Raw genomic sequence first — 19,497 nt, forward strand, 5'->3', positions numbered from 1 at the left:
ATTATCATTATCATAAAAGTAACACATCAAAGTGATATACATCAACTTTTTTTAAAAAAGATTTTATTTATTTTCAGAGGGGGAAGAGAGGGAGAAAGACGGAGAGAAACATCACTGTGCGAGAGCTACATCAATCAGTGCCTCTCCCACACTCCAAGCTGGGGACCCTGCCTGCAACCCAGGCATGTGCCCCGACTGGGAATCGAACCTGCGACCTTTCAGTTGCCAGGCCGACACTCAGTCCACTGAGCCACACCAGCCGGGCCTGAACTGTTTTTTAAAATCCATTTAAAAGTTTGTACAGCTTTTAAATGCGCAAGAATTGCCAAGGTGAGGGGAAAAGTTCAGGTCCAGCTTACCCAGGCAGATCTGAAAAGCTGCTGTAAAGGTGCTGTAATACAGACAGTGTGAGCCCCACTCTGTGGCCCCGCCACTTCTGTGTTACTTACTTGCCCAAGAGAAATGACGACGTCGGTTCCACACAAAGACAAGGCCGGTCTCAGTGGCTCTAAGCAGAATAGCTTGGCCTGGAAGCAACCATGAACAAGGGAACAGATAACACACTGTGATTTCTTCAGATAGTGGAATTCTACTCAGCCATAAAAAGGAACAAGCTCTAATATACACACACACACGGATGAATGTCAGGAACATTATGCTGAACATAAGAAGTCAGATGCCAAAGAGCACGCCTTGTGAGATGGCAGAGGCCAGACAACTCGGTCCCTAATGGGCCAACGCAGAACCGCAGTACCCTGTGGGGCGGGGGCGGGGACTGAGGAAGCACCAGGAAGCTTTCCGGGGCGATGTGCTGTTCTGTGTTGGAACAGGGGGTTGGATGGCATGGGGGTACTAGGCCCTTGTCAAAGTCCACTCAAAGTTAGTGCATTTCATGCCCTGGCTGGAGTGGCTCAGTGGATTGAGCGACATCCTGCCAACAGGAAGGTCGCCAGTTCAATTTCTGGTCAGGGCACATGCCTGGGGTTCAGGCCAGATCCCCAGTTAGGGGAATGCGACAGGCAACAGATCAATGTTTCTGTCACACATGGATGTTTCCCTCTCTTTCTCCCTCCCTTCCCTTCTCTCTAAAAAATAAATAAATAAAATCTTTAAAAAAAGATTAGTGCATTTCCTCAAAAGGAAAATAATTTATTTTTTTATCCTCACCTGAGAACACTTTTTTATTGCTTTTGAGAGAGAGACAGAGAGAAAGAGAGGAACATCAGTGTGAGAGAGAAACACCAATCAGTTGCCTTTCTCATGCTCCCCGACCAGGGATGAAACCCACAACTCAGGTGTGGGTTGCCCTGACCGGGCATCAAACCCATGACCTTTTGGTGTATGGGAGGCTGCTCCAACCAACTGAGCCACACTGGTCAGGACAGGAAAATAATTTTAAGAGAATGGAAGTGGGGTATCTTGCAGCTGGTTTCAAAAAGAATGAGATGGCTGCAGACTGACCCGAAAAAATTGTCATGATAGAGTGGTAACTGAAAAATAAGCAAGGGGCAGAGTAAAGTGTAAAGTGTGACATCAATCCTGTTTGCAAGGGAGTGGAGAAGGGCGCTCCCCGTGCCCTTTCCCCTCCTTCCCCCAGGTGCAGTGTCTCTGCCTTCTTTCTCCTGAGCTCTGAGGGCCCTTCTTCTGCCTCTGTGACTTGTTTCCTGAGCCCACGCAGCCCAGCTGGCTCACTTCTGAACCCTCTGTAACTTTCTACATAAACTTTCTCTTATAAAAAAAAGAAATAATTAAAACTTTTATAAAAAAAAAAAAAGGAAAGAAAAAGAAAGAAAGAAGCCCTGGTTGGGATAGCTCAGTGGATTGAGTGCCAGTCTGCAAACCAAAAGGTCACCGGTTCAATTCCCAGTCAGGGCACTTGCCTGGGTGGCAGGCCAGGTCCCCAATTAGGAGCATGCGAGAGGCAACTGACTGATGTATCTCTCGCACATCGATGTTTCTCTTTCTTTCTCCCTCCCTTCTCCTCTCTCTAAAGATAAATAAAATCATTTTAAAAATAAATATAAATAAATAAATAAGAAAGAAGAGACAGGAGGGGAGATAGGAAGGCGGGGGAGGAGGAGGTGGAGGCATCTGAGCCCCCCCCACCCTTCTCCCACCCCCGCCGGGCATGTGCTTGCTTGCACTTCTACGAGCTCAGTTAGTTAGACACACTGGCAGTATTGGGTCCCCTGAGGCCAACACGACAATGTTGGTGGAATCATGAACTTATTAACAAATCCAGATGGTCATAAGTATATTTTCAATAAGTATATTTTTATTAATAAATAATTTATTAGTAAACCCAGGTGATCAATAGATACAGAGATAGGATCCAAGTATTTATTCTCCTAATTAGACTTTGTGAAAAGAAAAAAGGATATATGTGCCATATTCAGGCAGTTTAGCGGCTGTAACAAACATCCCCACCCCACCCCAGCCACCCCCCCAACACTTCTGGAGCTTAACACAGTACAAGTGTGTTAAGGCTCACGGGCCAGGCCCACGTGGCTCTCCTGGGCACGTGCTCCGGGGTCCGGACTCTGCCATCCTCCATCCGTGGCTCCCAGGTCCCCTTAGATGGCTCTGGTCTCATCCGCCAAGGGGGCAGAGGGCAAGCCCAGGGCAGTCGCTGCCAGTGTGCCCTCAGTTCAGAATTTAAGACATATGGATAGGTGTGAGGTGGGAATCTGTGGTTCCCACAACCACCCCAGGCCCACCCCTGGAGTAACCACTTCTAATGCGCATGCCTGCCAGGAAATTTCACGTGTGTGTCTTGCCTTTACTTATTTTTCAACATAACTCAGATACTACTTTATGATCTTTCTCTCTCCTGGCCTTTTCATTTTGTCATGTCTGGGCCATTTGGTCAAATAAATGCCACCTCCTTACCCCTCCAACCCTTCTGACGGAAATTTCAAAACATATAAAAACGTCATTGGAAGGATGATCCAGTGAACACTCCTATACCCACCACCACGGAAACTCTACTATTCTTCATTATTTTATTATATTATACCTGTGCCTCCTTCTGTCCATCCATAAATACTTCTTATTGGTGATGCATTTCAAAGGCAGTTGCGGGCATTATTAGAGCATTTTACCCTAAGCGTTCTAGGCTGCACAGCGTTAGGTAGACTTCAATATTTGTCTATGAGTTTTTCTTTTCATAGGTGATGTTAACATATGATATTCTGCAGAAATCTGAAGTGCCCCAGTTTTGAGAAATATGTGTATCGCCCAAATCCTTATCAAGAGAAACACCTCCTTTTAAAATGCTTGGACCTGGGTCTATTTCTCCAGTGGCCCTGTTGTTCAGATTCTTCCTATAAATGATGTAGCAATTAACATCCTGGTGTATATTTCACCGGATTTTTCCTCACAGGCACCTATCCCTGGAATTTCTGGGGGTCACATTCATTTGTACATCGAAAAAAAAGTGTGAATGACGTGTGGCCTGCACATCAGATGCTGGCTCTTGGAGGTGGGACTAAGTACGGGGAGAATTTCTGCTTCTGTGCTAGGGGAGATTGATTTAAAGCATGCAAGTGACAAAGAAAATAATTATTAAGTACTTAAAGAAGTAATAGACAAAGAAAATAATTACTAAGTATTAAAAGGGCTGTGAAAGAAGGAAACAGGATACTGTAATGGGTAACAAAAACCCACGGAGAGGGTGTCCCCACTGGCCTGGATAACAAATGTTGTCAAGTTGTCTCCCAAAGAGGTTGCTCTAATTGCTCTCCTATGGGAAGGCCAAAGACGAAAGTTGTTTCTCTGTGCTCCGTCCAAGGTGTGAATCATTCTGCCTAAGCGGAGGGGCCCAGAGGAGCTGGGGGCGCTTCCCCAAGCAGAATTTGGGAGCCGAGGAAGGGCACTCCCGTCCGAGAGAGCAGCCCAGGGAAAGGCAGGCCGCTGGGCGCTGAGTGCACAGCGTGTTCTGGAATGAGGAGCGCTGAGCCCGGCTCAGGCCCTGGAGTCTTGGCACACGTCGCTCCTCAAAGAGAGACGAGCTGGGCTGACCGCAGGTGCCCCCTGTGAGTCAGCAGGACAGAGGGGCTGCTGGGAAAGTCACCGCCGGCGCGATGGCATTCCTGGAAGGGTGGGATGTGGGTGGCACTTCCAGCCCCTCACAGACCCCAGGGTGCCAGCAGCCCACAGGCTCGCCTGCTTTGCATACACGGGTACCCTCAGGGGGAGATCTTTCCCTCCCCTCCTTCAGGGCTGCTCAAATGTCACCTCCTCGGAGGGCCTTCCCCTGACGCCACCATCTAGAGCGGCAACCCTGACCCCCCGTCCCTCTCCCCCGACCACTTCATTTTTTTCCCATCACCATCCGTTCAAGACACGACTACATTGAAAACACTTTGTGTTAATCTCATTCTTCAATCAAATATAAGCTGCAGTAGGGGTTTTTGTCCGTTGCACTCCCTGCGGTGTCCTCCGGGCCTGGTACCTAGTAGGTGCTCAATAAATATTTGTGGGCTGAATGAAAGAATTTGCCTCGTCTCAGGCAAATAAATTAATTAATTAATAAAGAAACAAAATGGAAAGCTCCCGGGGATGGAGGGCTCTCTTGGACATCAGACTGGGAGGTCCCTGGAAAAGAGGGCCCGGTTACCCCCACCCCCCACTACTGCTTGTTCTTCAGATGAGACCAGAGAGGGCTTGAGAGCGGCCTCGGACCACACAGCTCACCTGAGGCAGGCCTGTAACCCAGGCAGCAGTTGCTTATCTCTGCACATCTCTGGGTAGCCAAGAGGATGTTGGATTATAATAGCGGCTAACAGGTGTGAAGCATTTGTATGAGGTTCTTCTGAAAAATCGTACCAAAAAACTTATTTTCTTGTGTGTAGCAGTGTATAGCTCCATGAATGTTAACACAGGTGTAGATTCGCGTGACCGTAGCCACAACCAGGACCCGAGCTTTTCCATTGTCCCTCTGTAGTCACACCCTCCCCATAGGCCCGCAACTACTGATCTATTCCTGTCCGTACAGTTACGTGTTTTTGAAAACTTCATTGTGTTAGTTTCCTATGGCTGGGGCAACACATGACCACAAACTGAGTGGTTTGAAACAACTCAGAATTATTCTCATATACTTCAAATCTGCATTCTTCTTGAAAGCTCCAGGGGGGAATCCATTTCTTGGTCTTTTTCAGCTTCTAGAGGCCGCCCGCATCCCTTGGCTCGTGGCCCCGTCCTCCATGCTCAAAGCCACAGGGTACCATCTCTCTCCTCTCTGACCTCGGCATCCTCTGTCACACCTTCTCCCTGGGATTCCTTCTTGCAAGGACCCTTGTGATTACATTCAGGGCCCACCCTGACCATCTCCCCGTCTCGAAATTCTTAACATTATCTCAGCTGCCGAATCCCTTTTACTGTGTGGTGTAACATATTCCCGGTTTCCGGGATTGGGACCGAGACACCTTTGGGGTCGCTAGTCATCTCACCATGGCCATATACATGGGGTTATTGGTTATGACCTTCTGAGGCTGGCTTCTCCCACTTAGTGCAACACCTTTGAGACTCATCTGTTTGGCTGTAGGTATCTGCATGGTTTATTTATTTATTTTTTAAGATTTTATTCATTTCTTTTTAGAGAGGGGAAGGGAGAGAGGAGGAGAGGAAGAGAACCTTCAGTGTGTAGTTGCCTCTTGTGCACCCCCTACTGGAGACCTGGTCTGCAACAGAGGCATGAGCCCTGACTGGGAATCGAACCAGCGACTCTTTGGTTTGCAGGCTGGTGCTCAACCCGCTGAGCCACACCAGCCAGGGCCACATGGTTTATTTCTTGTCATTGCCAAGTAAGATTTTGTGCGTGCATGTGCCACTGTTTACCCACTCACGCGTTAAAGGATATTTGGAATGTTCTGAGTTTTGTTTTTTTAAGATTTTATTTATTTATTTTTAGAGAGGGGAAGGGAGGGAAATGAGAGGGAGAGAAACATCCATGTGTGGTTTCATTACGCACACCATGTGTGGTTTCATTACCCTGCTGGGGACCTGGCCTGCAACCCAGGCATGTGCCCTGCACTGGGAATCGAAACAGCGAACCTTTTGGTTCACAGGCCTGCACACAATCCACTGAGCCACACCAGCCAGGGCTGCTCCCAGTCTTTGACGATCATAAATAGTGTGGCTGTAAATGTGTGAGTAGATGCCTGATGTCAAACCCATGTCTCCGTGACCACCCCCACCCTCCATGCCCCCACGGCCCCTGCCCAGAATGAGCACACGACGGGAGAGCCGTGTGAAGGAGCCAGGGGGCACCATCCCATGGTGCTGGGCGGGTAGGGGTGTTAACTTTGGGGCCGCACTGCCTGCGTTCAAATTCCAGCTCTGTCCTCGGCAGCTGTGTGCTGTTAGCCAAGAGACTTTTCCTCTCTCTGCTTTGATTTCCTCATTTGTAACACTGAATAGCAGTACCACCCACCTCCTGGGGCGGCTGAGAAAATAAATGAACTAAGGCATCTAATATAGTGGCAGTATTGTACCAGGGAGTGCTCTCAGTGTTATTTTTATTTTTTCAACAAATATTGACACACCCTCTGCGTATGCCAGTGTTTCGGATACATTGGCAATCAAGGCAGACCAAAAAAAAACCAAAAAAACCCCTCTGGCTTCATGGCCTTTACATGCAAGTGGGAAAGAAAGGCAAACAATGAATGTAATACGTAAACCATGAGAGCTTCTCAGAGGTGACCGGCGCTGTGGGAAAGCAAGCAGGGTGGGGGGTTGGGGGTTCAGTTGTAAACAGGGCGTCAAGGGGAGGCCTCAGTGACAAGTAGTGATGTCAGAGCAAAGGCCAGAAAGAGGTGAGGATGCCAGTCACAGGCCTGAATGGAAGAAGCCAGAGGCTCAGGCAGTGCAAAGGCCCTGAGGTAGGACTCAGCCTTAAGAGTAGCGGAACTCGGTGTGGCTGGGCCAAGTAAACAAGGGGGGAGGGGAGACATCAAGGTACGGAGGGATCAGGGAAGATCAAGCTGAGCTTTGCAGGCACCGTGAGGACTCCGCTTTTACCCTGAGTGAGAGGGGAGGGTTTTGACCAGACAGGAGGGACAGAAGCCGACTCAGGCCCGTGGCAGCAGCGTGGGGGCACGGACTCTGGGGGCGGGCACGGAAGCAGGAGATCAGTAAGGAGACAACAGCGGTAACCCAGGCGAGAGGCAACAGCAGCTTTTAATCCTTGCCAAGTTCCCTCAAGGGTGGCCTTTCTTTGCGCCTTCTCTGGGCAAGGAAACTGAGGCCCAGAGAGGTTAAGCACTATCTTCAAGGTCACACAGCAAGAGGGTAGCCGAGCCTGGGTTCAAACCAAGTCTGTCCACCTTCAGCCCTTCTTCCGTCCCCACTGGGTGACCTGGGGTGTCTCTGGACTGGGTGAGTGAGCCCCCACCACCCGGGGTTCTGAACTGGGGACCGGTTTATTTGTTGCACATCTGTTACATGCCAGGCACTGAATGAGACAGGACACTGTGTCCTAGGGAGGGGGGAAGCTTAATGACAGGAACCTACTGAGGCATCCTTTGAAGACTGCTGAGTTACCTTGGGGGAAGATAGTAACCTCTCTGGACCTCCTCTCTTCTGGCCCAAAGGGCTGCTCCCAATATCCAATTCATGGGGTTCTGGGAGGAGTCTGTGGTAATGCGTGTCCTTGGCATAGAATTTCCATAAAGGTGGCTCCCCTACCCTGCACCCCCCCGCATCTCTCCCCCACCCGCTGTCCTCTGGGGCCAGAGGGAAGCCAGACAGCGGCTCGGAGGTCTGAGCGGGCCAGAGAGGCAGGCCGGCCCAGGCCGCGCAGGGCCCTGCGTGCTGGGCTGAGGAGCCGGGGCATGTGAACAGGAGGGAGAGCACGCAGGCCCAGAGAGGAGGGAGACCGGGCTGAGGGCCCAGGGGGCAGGCAGGAGACCCGAGCTGGACAGAGAGGGCCGGCTCTAACCTGGCAGACCCTGGGAGTGGAGGCAGGAGGGTCGTTGTGTTGGGCTCTTCTCAGAGTTTCATGTCCTGGGGTCGTCTGAGCAGGGACGGGGCCAGGCACCCGCTACGGGGCTAAGCAGGTGCTCTGCCAATTCTGGTCACGCGGCCGGTCCCTCCGGCTGCAAGCCTCTGACCCGGCTCCGCGGTCGCCCTCATTCCTCTGCTCCAATCGAGCGACACTTGCACGCCAGGCCCTGAACGTGGTGTGGGAACAAACTGGGGTTGTGACCCAGGGAGAAGAAAAGGTCACCCTGGGCCAGGCGTGGTTTCCCAGGTGTGGAGAGAAGGTGCACAGCGCTTGTTTTTAGGACGCGCTGTGCGATTCCGCCAGAGGGGAATCCGGGCGGGGCGGGGCGTCGCGGGCTCCCTGCGCAAACGCGGAGACAGGCCGGGGGCCGGCCTCCCTGGCAGGAGGACCAGCAGACGCGAAGGCCCGGAGGTGGGAATAGCGCTCAGCACACCGAGGGCTTTAGCAGGAGCGTGGGGTCCATGCGGAAGGAGGGACTGGGACAGAAACGGCCTACAGGACGGATGTTCACATCCCACCTCGGCTTGCTACTTGCCCTGTGGCCTCGGCTCAATTGTTCCTCCTCCCTGAACCGCCGCTTTCTCACCTGCACAGGGAGAATTAGGCTCTCCCCCTTTCGTGCCTCGTGTTTAGTGAGTGTTGATGCTCGGTTGTGTATTCACAACTGGTGGTTCTGGGCTCCGAGGGGAGGGCGCAGTGGGTTGGACGCTGCTGGCCTGGAAGGAGGCGGGGCTCTGGAAGTCTCTCAAAGCCTCACGGGGGAGGGGCGCCAGAGTGCCCGGGGCTGAGAACCGTGGAGGCAGGGGGAGGACGTACCTGGTGCTCTTGGACTTTCCTTCATTTTTTTTTTTTTTTTTTTTTACTGCTAGAGCCCTTCGTGCATTTACACATCCATTCATCACACACCCATTCATTCATGCATTCGTGCACTCACGTGCAGTCAGCCAGTCAAACACTGGCTGAGCACAGGGGTGTCCCCGCAGGGGGATCCCAGCACTGGGATCCCGCCCTGGCCTCCTGGCGTGAGGCTCCGATGGGCTTTGGAGGAGGTCAAAGCATTCAGTGAGTATCCGGGGACTCCTGAAGGGCACAGGATCTTTCCCTTTTTGGCGTCTTCATTTTCCTCTCCTACAAACGAGGGAGGACATTTTTCCCTGAGAAGCTGTTCCCAGAGCTGACGCTAAAAGAAGGAAGCGTCGGTTTCCTCAGCATTTAGTAGGAGCCAGGCGCTTCCCATTTTTATCCCTTTGAATCCTCAGGTAGGGGGAAAGCCCTGAGGTAGAGATTACCGTTATCTTCCTGTGACAGATGGAGAAACTGAGGCTCAAAGAAGTCGAATCTCTTGCCCCAGGCACAGAGAGCGCAAAGGCCTCGGCACTTAGCTGCTAATGTGCCTAGTAACTGATGACCTCATAGGTCCCCCGGACTGGGCTAAATCTGCCTGGCAACCAGTGACATCACTAACACCTCGCTCATGCTCAACCAATGAGGTACTTGATAACATCAGCGAACAATAAAGTACTTAAATGTGCTGAGGGCCTAATGAGTGCAACATGCTGTTTAAGCCCCTCCTCTGAATTCACACAAGGTCCGGGGTTGCCTCTATAACTGTGTGTAATAATAATTTTAGCCCAGACTTATCGACTGTAGACCACGAGCCAACCAGTTTTACTAACTATTGACACATTAAACCCTCCCACTATTCCAACTGTTAAAAATTAACAAACATTTATATAGTGCTTACTGGGTTCCAGCCACAGTTCCAAGCCCTTTTTATCCTCACAACAACCCTGCGAGTTCATTATTATTATCCCCATTTCATAGTTGAAGAAACTGAGACACAGAGAGGTTGAGTGCTTTGCCCACAGCCACACAGCCAGTGGGACATAGAATTCAAACCCAAGTATTTTGGCTCCGGGTTTGTGCCGTTAACCAAGACACGATGCTACTTCTGTCATCCCCCCCGTTGCCATGGAGGAAACTGAGGCACACAGTGGTTTAAGCACTTGGCCTCCGCTCGGCTTGAAAGTGCCAAAGCCAGACTCTGAGCCCAAGACGTCCAGCTCCAGAACCGCACGTTAAAAAAAAAAAAAAAAAAATTCATTTATTGACTTGAGAGAGAGAGGAAAGAAGAGAGAGAGAAACATCAATTTGCTGTTCCACTTACTGATGCATTCATTGGTTGATTCTTGTATGTGCCCTGACCAGGGATCGAACCTGCAACCTTGATATATGGGGAGGATGCTCTAACCAACTGAGCTACCTGGCCAGTGCCCAGAACTGCACTCTTATGCACACGTGTACCTCTTCGGTTACTCAGAGGCATGGCCTGCATAGTCCTCAACCCCACCCCTCTGAGGTGACCAGCCCTCCTTTCCTGTCCCCTGGGGAACAGTCCCCAGCCAGGAACAAAGGTGCCTTTACCAGCAAACCACAGACCACACCCTAGACTCCCAAATAGTCCCCCTCCAACGCGCCTCGGGACGCTGCCCTTTGGGAACCCTGGCTGTCTGGGCGGGGCCTCACCGGGGCTCCTTCGAGCCCACCCTGGGACCCCAGGGAGAGGACACAGTTCTCCAGCTAGCTTTTGTCCTTGTGCTCCGAGCCCAACCCTCATGCAGGCCTTGGAGAAACTCCCCATCCCACAAGTCTCTGAGGCTGGTGGAGGCGTTTGGGAGAGACACTGGAAGCTTGCTGGGCAGGTCGCAGCCCTCAGTGGGCCTGAACTTCTCCATCTGTCGATGGGGCAGACAGGGAGGAACTAACAGAAAAGGCTTCTGCAAGCCAGCTGGGTTTTCAGTCATTGAACACGACACCTCGCTTCCCTTTTATAAAAACAGTTGTTTTCATGGGAAGAGTTTTTTTTCCTTTAATGTTTTACCTACTCATTCAGTGAATGTTTTCTTAAAGATTTTATTTCTTTATTTTTAGAGAGAGGGGAAGGGAGGGAGAAAAAGAGAGAAAGAAATATTGATGTGTGGTTGCCTCTCACATGCCCCCAACTGGGGACCTGGTCCGCAACCCAGGCCTGTGCCCTGACTGGGAATCAAACCAGTGACCCTTTGGTTCACAGGCTGGTACTCAATCCACTGAGCCATACCAGCCAGGGCAGTGAATATTTTATTAAAGTGAAATGCACAGGAGTGCTGGGCAATGGCTCAGCAAATTTTGCGAAGCGGGCACACCTGGTAAGCAGCCCCCTCATCTGCCCCTACGCCACAGTTACCCGCTCCCCCAAGGATAACGTCCATCAGCCTTCTAACGCCATAAGATACTCTCTCCTATGATTGAAATTCCCATGATTGGACTCAGGTGACCTGGACGGTCTTGTGTCCCTCATCCTTCATTCAACATTATGTTTCTCAGTGTTTTCTGTGCAGCTGGACCCCAACTCTCTTCATATAACAGGAGATTTGAAACATCCTCTTTGCTATCTTGAAATAAAATCCACAGATGATATAACCTACTTACACTTTTTTTCCCCAGTCTGATGTGTTGTCCTAAGTATACCATAAAGACACAAGTGGCCCTGGCCAGGTAGCTCAGTTGGTTAGAACATCTTCCGGACAAGGTTATGGGTTTGATCCCTGGTCAGAGCATATACGAGAATCAACCAATGAAAAAATAGGTGGAATAGCACATTGATGGGTTTTTTTCCCTCGCTTTCTCCCCCCGTTCTCCTCTCTCTCAGAAAGAAAGAAAGAAAGAAAGAAAGAAAGAAAGAAAGAAAGAAAGAAAGAAAGAAAGAAAGAAAGAAAGAAAGAAAGAAAGAAAGAAAGAAAGAAAGAAAGGAAGGAAGGAAGGAAGGAAGGAAGGAAGGAAGGAAGGAAGGAAGGAAGGAAGGAAGAAAGAAAGAGGGAGGGACACAAATGGATGGTCATACAGTGTGGCAGCTAAGGCTTGGCAGAGACAGGTTTTGTGGGGCCTGAAGCTTATGTCGTTTTGAGGGGGTTCTCCTTAAGAAAAATAATCAGCCCGGGTGCAGATAACCTTTGGTAGAGGGAATTGTTCATCAGATGAGAAAAGACATTACAGCAACTTGTTTCATTTTGGAAGCTGACACACAGTCCAAACATTCCAGAGACGTATCATACCAGCTTCTGGGTCCAAACGCTTCAAACCCGCGTCTCCACGCCCGCCATGTATTTCCGGTGCCCAGTGCCCTGGCACGCGTGACATCGCAATCCCCAAGCCTTCGTGTCATTACGCCCAATTCCTGCACCCGGCAGGCTCGCCGTCACAGTCACAAACGTGACCGTGAATTTTATCAATATCCCACAAACACCCGGACTCAACTCCGCCTTAGTCAGGTCCCCCAAATATGCATCCCGCTCCCACACCGTGGACGGGAGACTCTGCGGGGAGGCTGCGACAGAAGGGGACAGCAGATTGAACACATAGCTCTTAAAACATCTCGCTTTGGGCAACTTTCCTGCCGCGTGTGGCTCCCTGAGCTCACCGCAGCGATCTGGGAAAGAGGCTGGAGCGCGGGGCGTGAAGCCTAAGACCGTCACGACTGGGTGAGCAGGGCGCTCCGCGCTCCGTGGCCCTGTGCAGGTGGGCGGGGCACCCGGCTGCTTTGGCCTCGGTCTCCTCCTTGGTGAAATGGGCCGTGACTTAGCGTCTTCCTCCAGACCTGGGGAGAAGAGTCAATGTGTGGAAAGCGTTTAGCCCCACTTTGCAGATGTGAAGGGCTCCCCATCCCGCCAGCTGTGTGGCTTTGGGCAAGTCACTCAGCCTCTCTGTGCCTCGCTTTCTTCATCCACAAAATGGGGATAATAATCATCGTCGCCTCACAGGGTGGGTGTGAGGTTTGAGCAAACCACCCCCACTGTGCAGAGGAAACCAGGAGGCACAGAAAAAACCTCCTGCGAAGGCCCCACTAGTGAGTGGGGTGCCTCTTGCCCATCCCCTTGCTCACTCTCCCTCGCACCCTGAGATTCTTTGGCCTCTTTCTGCTGCCATGTGTCCCGGTGACCTCAGCTGTAACGCTGGACACCCTGCAGGTTCCCAGGACCTTAGCAGCTGCTCATGCGCAGCCCCCTCGCCCTGCGCCCTCCCAGACGACCTCTGTCCTCACCTCCTCCGCATACTCACCGTGCCTCCCCCACCCTCTTGCAGCCAGAATCTGTCCAGCGAATACTTCCGGTACAAAGGCATCCTCTTCCCCTCGGTCATCTACTCCCCTGAGAGCATCAGCATCACCGAGAACGCCGAGGTGCGGGAAGATGACATCTTCATCGTCACCTACCCCAAGTCAGGTACCTGCTGGGCTGGGCTGCGGGGTGGGGCTGGGGGGCATGTGCAGAGGATGAGAAGGGCACAGCGAAGACAAGGAGAAGAGCAAAGGGGGGCTGGGTCTCTTCAGAGCGAGGTGACCTTGGCCTTTGCACTGGCGGGTCCCCCACCCCAGGAGCACCCTTCCCCCCAGATCCCTCTCCTGTCACGTCCCCAGGCAGACCTTCCCTGACCTCGGTGGCTAAAATAGCGCCCCTACCCTATCCCTCTCTATCCCCCTAAGTAACCTCATCCTCTGTTCCACATAACAGTACCAACCGTTATATTTTTATCTCTTGATTTATTCTCCGGTTTCCCCACTAGAAGGTGAGCTCCCTGAGGGCAAAGATTTTATTTTTTTTAAGATTTTAGTTATTTATTTTTTAAAGAGAGGGAAAGGGAGGGAGAAAGAGAGAGAGAGAGAGAAAAACATGTTGCCTCTCACATGCCCCTGACTGGGGATGGAATCTGCAACCCAGGCACGTGCCCTGACCGGGAATTGAACTGGTGACCTTTAGCTTTGCAGGACAACCCTCAGCCCACTGAGCCACACCAGTCAGGGCGATGAGGGCAGATTTTTAGTTTGTCTTTTCATTGCTGTGTTCTTTGAGCCTGAAACAGTGCCCGGCACATCATAAATATTCAATAAATATTTGTAGAAGGGAGGAAGAGAGGGAGGGAGGGAGGTTTCAGTGAGAGAGGAGAGAAAATCCAGCCTTCTCTTCTCTAAAATGATGGGCTTGACTTTTTTTTCAGAATATTTTTTGAAAAACTTCAAAATAGGACATTCACCCTTTCAGCATGGAGTTCTGTGTGGGGTTTTTTGGATAACAGCTTCGAGATACAATTCACATACCAGAGAGTTCGCCCATTTTTAAAAAAGATTTTATTTATTTTTAGACAGAGGGGAAGAGAGGGAGAGAAATATCAACGTGTGGTTGCCTCTCACGTGCCCCCTACTGGGGACCTGGCCCACAACCCAGGCGTGTGCCCTGACTGGGAATCGAACCGATGACCCTTTGGTTCTCAGGCGGGCGCTCCATCCACGGAGCCACACCAGCCAGGGGACAGTTCACCCATTTTAGAGTGTGCAGTTCTAGAGCTGTATCCATAGCTGTGCAACCATCACCACAGTCAGTTTCGGAACACTTTCATCACCTCAGCAGGAAACCCCATGCCCAATCCCCACATTCTTGTCCCCAGGCCCCTGGCAACCACTAATCTGGTTTCTGTCTCTGTGGATTTCCCTATTCTGGACATTTCATATAAAGGAATCACACAAGACATGTCCTTTTGTGACTGGATTCTTTCACTCAGCATAATGTTCCCAAGGTTCATCTTAACCAGCCCCTTACTGATTAGTATGTACTAGATTCCTATCCTTTGCCTTGATGCACAATGTGAACTTTATATACAACCCCCCATCTCATACATGCATAATAGGCACACATATGCATTTGTACAAGTATTTTTTAAAAGATTTTATTGTATTTTATTTTTTTTAGAGAGAGGGAAGTGAGGGAGAGAACCATCAACGTGTGGTTGCCTCTCATGCGCCCCCTACTGGGGACCTGGCCCGCAGCCCAGGCCTGTGCCCTGACGGGGAATCAAACAGGTGACCCTTTGGTTCATAGGCTGGCTGGAGCTCAGTCCACTGAGCCACACCAGCCAGAGCTGCACAAGTATATTTTTTATTATGTAGGATAAATTCCTAGGTATAGACTTGCTTGGTCAAAGGGGTGCGTTGGCAATTTTGATGGATAAACCAAATTTCCCTCCATCCAAGTTTGGAAATCTGTTCCCCAAATAGCAGGCTGTGTGCGAAACAGCTTTGGGCACCGATGGTGGTGATGTTCACACAACGACGTGAATGTTCGGTGAACTGTACACTTAAAATGGATAAACTGGTAAATTTTATGTTCTGTTTATTTTATCACACACGCAAAAGAATTATTAACTAGTAACAGGGGATTCAACTACTAAGGCACAAAGAGAGCCCCAATGGATACCAGAAGAGCCAATACAGGGAGCAGCCACGTCCTGTACGGCTGAAGCAGAACAGTCAAGGAAATTTGCTGGGGGCGCGGGAGGGGGGTCAGGATCACTGGGTCCACAGCACTGCTGGCCGCCGTCCCTCACGGGAGCCGGCTCAAAGGAGCCCTTGAAAACCAGGAAAAGAAACCCCCATCCTCCTGCAGGGTTCCTCCAGCGCCCTCTACTGACAGAGCTTAACATTGCGCCGGCTGGCAAAGGAGAAATGTTTGCGGGGTCCAGTCCCAGTGCCAGCCAGCAGTGTGGATCTGGAGCCGTCGGGCGATGCCCTGAGAACTGGCAGAGGGCGGTTGTTAGAATCCAAAGCAATATAATACTAATAATAGGTGATCGTTAACATTTAGTATTATCATTGCTGGACTGACTTGCTGGTAGAATCCTAGAACCCACACCCGTGAACTGGGTCATATAGGAGGTCCCTTCCTTCTACATGTACTTTGCGGTTCCTCACAAAGTCAGGGGGTTACCCCCCAAAAGGGGCAGTGAAAAGAGGTGAGTTTTAAAGTCCAGACGCTTGGATTCAATTCTAGCTTCCCTATGTATTAGTGAGTCCCTCTGCCCTAATATATAAGCCTCGGAATCGAAGAAGCTAGACCCCATAGAAGCTTATTTTTCACCCTGTAAACTCCAGCCAGGCCAGCACGGACGGAGGGAAGTGTGTGTGCGGCGGCAGGGGTGGCGGGGGTGACCCGGCAGTCTCGGGCGGCCCGGCTCCTTCCGGCTGTGGCTCTGCCATCCCCGGGAGCCCCGGTTTCCACTGGTGTCTCTGCATCCAGCCAGCAGACAGGGGAGCGAGAGAGTGTGGGTCACGTGGGAGGTGTTTATGGGCCAGGCCTGGAAATGGCTGCACATGGCTGCCACCTGCACGTCCTTGGCCAGGACTCAGTCACATGGCTCCGTGCAGCTGCAGGGGAGGCTCTGGAGTTCCGTCATATTCCCCGTAGGAAAATGGAACGGGGCTGGATGGACAGCTAGCCAGTCTCCGCCACGCGCCACTTCTGAGCTTTGCCACCTGGGCCAATGACCTCGTTTCTATGAGCTTCAGTTTCCTGCTCTGAAAATAAAGATGACCAACCCCGCCATTTCCCCTGGTTGTGAGCAATCCATGCCATCAGATATGTAGCCGTTCGTACAATAAACGCAGCCATTATAAATCCTATCATGTCCCCCTCTTCACCCCTCCCCACTTCCGATTAATTTGCCCAATTTCTCCTTCCAGGCACCAACTGGATGATCGAGATCCTCTGCTTAATGCTGAAGGACGGGGACACCTCCTGGGTCCGCTCAGAGCCCATCTGGAAGCGGGCGCCCTGGTGTGAGACCGTCATGGGTGCCTTCAGCCTCCCGGACGAGTCCAACCCCCGCCTCATGAGTTCCCACCTCCCCATCGAGCTCTTCACAAAGTCCTACTTCAACTCCAAGGCCAAGGTGCGGGGCAGGCAGGGGGCGGGGGGAGGAGGGAGGCGGGGAGGTGAGGGGAAAGAGGGCATCACTCACTGATGATGAATTCAGCACATATTTATCAAGCGCCGCCCACATCCTAAAGAGGAACAGGCAGAGAATAGATGGAATAAATAAGGAAACTATTGACTGTGTCCCAGATGAAAACTTCCCATCGTGAAGGAGGAGAGGGTGAGTGTTAGCATTAGGGGCAGGCGTTGCAATTTTAAGTAGAGTGGTCAAGGGAGGCCCCGGTGAGAATGTCCCATTTGAGTAAAGACCTGGGAAGTGAAGGAGGGAGCCAGTGGGGGCAGGGAGAGCCGCGGGGGAGGGGGGGCGGGGAAGAAAATTCCAGGCAGAGGCACGAGCGGGTGCAAAGGCCCTCGGGTGGGTGTTGTGCCTGAAGACCAGCAAGAAGGCTCGTGTGACCAGAGCTAAGTGATCAAAGCGGAGAGGAGTGGAAATGAGGTCAGGAAGGTCACGGGGGCCCAAATGTGCACTGCCGTGTTGGCTGTGATGGGGACTGAAGCTGGGGCTCTGAGCAGGGACTGGAGACTTGGGTTTTCAGTGGCGCCCTCTGGTGGCGAGGTCGGGAACAGCCCGTCGCCACGGGGGACGGTAGCAGGGAGAAGGCGACTTCGGGAGAGTCCAGATGGGAGGTGCCGATGGAGATGACCAGGGTGGTGGCCATGGAGGTGAAGAAAAAGGGCTGTAATTTGAAGGTAGAACCAGGACAGTTTGCTGACAGATTGGATGTGGGTGTGAAAGAAACAGATGAGTCAGGGGTGGTGTCTCCTGGGCGTTTGGCTTCAGGAAGTGGGAGGAGGGGGGCTGTCATCAACTGAGATGGAGAAAACAGGGAGAGGCTTGGGAGGGCGCTGGGGAGCCCCGCTGCAGCCCATCCGCGTCCCGGTGGAGGGGGCCGCGGGCAGTGAGATAGAGGAGTCTGGATTTGACAGGAGAGATCTGGGCTGGACCCACGTGTCTGCAATTTGTATGTAGATTACGAGATGAGTCACTAAAGCCTGGGTCACCAAGGAGGTGCGTGAAGACGGAAGCGAGACGGCTGCAGCCCAGGTCTCCCCAAGACCACCCTTGGGCTCCGCGATCCTCTGGAAGGGCTCAGACCTCAGCAAAGCTGTTAGACTCCCAGTTACCGCTATCACGGTGACAGGACAGAGATTAAAATCAGCAGAGGGGCCCTGGCTGGTGTGGCTCAGTGGGCTGGGCGTCGTCCCACAAACTGAAAAATCGCCCGTTCGACTCCCAGCCAGGGTGCGGGCCGGGTCCCCCGTGGGAGGCGTGTGAGAGGCGACCGATGGATGTTTCTCTCGCACATCGATGTCCCCCCCCACCTGTCTCTAAAAATAAACAAAAATCTTTTAAAAATAAAAAATATATATATATAAATAAAGTCGGCAGAGGGAAGAGGCACGTGGGGGGAGCCGAGACTCGGTGGCAGCTGCCTTTGTCCGTCCCAGGGGACTCTCATGAACTGCACTTAACCCTCCCGGCAATGACGTGGGACAATGAGCCTAGAGTATTGCCCACGAGGGACGCTCACACGAGACTTGGTGTCCAGGGTTTTTGTTGGAGGTTGGTCACTTAGACACACGTGGCCGACTGACTACCACGTGGCTGACCTTGATTTTGGGAAAGGAGACAGTTGACAAGAAAGGGCGCGCCTGAGGGGACAGGAGGGGCCTGGCTGTAGACTGTGAGCCTGGCAAACGGATTGGAGCCAGCTCAGCGGGGCCGCGAACACCCGGCCCGGGGCTGGGACTGTATCCCGGGCGCTGGAGAGCCAGGGAGGGCAGGGGCAGCTCTGGGTGAAGAGAGACGCCCTGGCGCTGTGCGGAGGTTGAGGGGTCGGGGAGGAGGCCGGGCCGAAGGTCCAGGCAGGAAAGGTTGAGGCTGGGTCCTCGGCTCTGGCAACAGGAAGGAGAGGCAGCTTCTCTTCTGTCTGGGTCAGCGCCTCTCATCCTGATCTCCCCCATCCTGAGCCCCATCCCTTTCTCATCTGCTCTTCATTCCCTGAAGCCACACTGTCCGTCCACCTGACCCAGAAAGAGCCCCTCTCTCCTCCTAGAATGTGGTTGCAGGGGGCTCTCTCCGTCCTCTGTCTGGGATGAGGTGAAATGATCTGAGCTACCAGAAGCTGGAAAGTCCCCTGAGAAGTCTACCCTGAGGCCTTCGTGCTTCAGGGTCAGAAGAGGGGGGCTCCGAGCACACAGCCTCCGGGGCTGGGGTCCGGCCGTGCCTGACGCCTTCGCCCCTCCCCCTCCCCCTCCCCAGGTGATTTACATGGGCCGGAACCCCCGGGATGTGGTCGTCTCACTCTATCACTACTCCAAGATTGCCGGGCAGCTGAAGGACCCCGGGACCCCAGACCAGTTTCTGCAGAACTTCCTCAAAGGCGAACGTGAGGACAGAGGGGGGGGCGGGCCACAGGAGTTCCTGGCGGGCCAGAGAGGAGGGACCGAGGAGGGAGGAGAAGGGGAGAGAGGCCGAGATGTAGGGCGCTGTAGAGGAGACCCAGAGAAAGAGAGTGAGAGGGACGGAGGGAGAGAGGGAGACCAGGAAACTGAGGGAGAAACCAAAGACCATGAGAGAAACAAGCAGGGAGAAAGCACCAGAGAGAGACCGAGGCGCAGTAAGCCAGGGACAGAGAAATGAATGCAGGATAAGATGGAGACAGAGAGAGACAGGGAGAGTGACACCAG

At 52.3% G+C, this 19,497-nt stretch overlaps 2 protein-coding genes across 2 annotated transcripts in view; one reads left to right on the plus strand and one right to left on the minus strand.

The window, feature by feature from the left end:
* Nucleotides 1-19,497, minus strand: part of RPL18 (ribosomal protein L18) — a 111,295-nt gene that overhangs the window by 72,362 nt on the left and 19,436 nt on the right. The window lies entirely within an intron of this gene.
* Nucleotides 1-19,497, plus strand: part of SULT2B1 (sulfotransferase family 2B member 1) — a 31,161-nt gene that overhangs the window by 6,378 nt on the left and 5,286 nt on the right. The window contains exons 2-4 of the mRNA XM_054588672.1: nucleotides 13,127-13,266; nucleotides 16,554-16,762; nucleotides 19,070-19,196. Coding sequence (XP_054444647.1) covers nucleotides 13,127-13,266; nucleotides 16,554-16,762; nucleotides 19,070-19,196 — 476 coding nt within the window. The remainder of the gene's footprint in view (nucleotides 1-13,126; nucleotides 13,267-16,553; nucleotides 16,763-19,069; nucleotides 19,197-19,497) is intronic.

Source organism: Pteronotus mesoamericanus, unplaced genomic scaffold, assembly GCF_021234165.1.
Source record: "Pteronotus mesoamericanus isolate MK-2021 breed Mesoamerican mustached bat unplaced genomic scaffold, CSHL_Meso_final scaffold_137, whole genome shotgun sequence".
NCBI classification, from domain to species: Eukaryota; Metazoa; Chordata; class Mammalia; order Chiroptera; family Mormoopidae; genus Pteronotus; species Pteronotus mesoamericanus.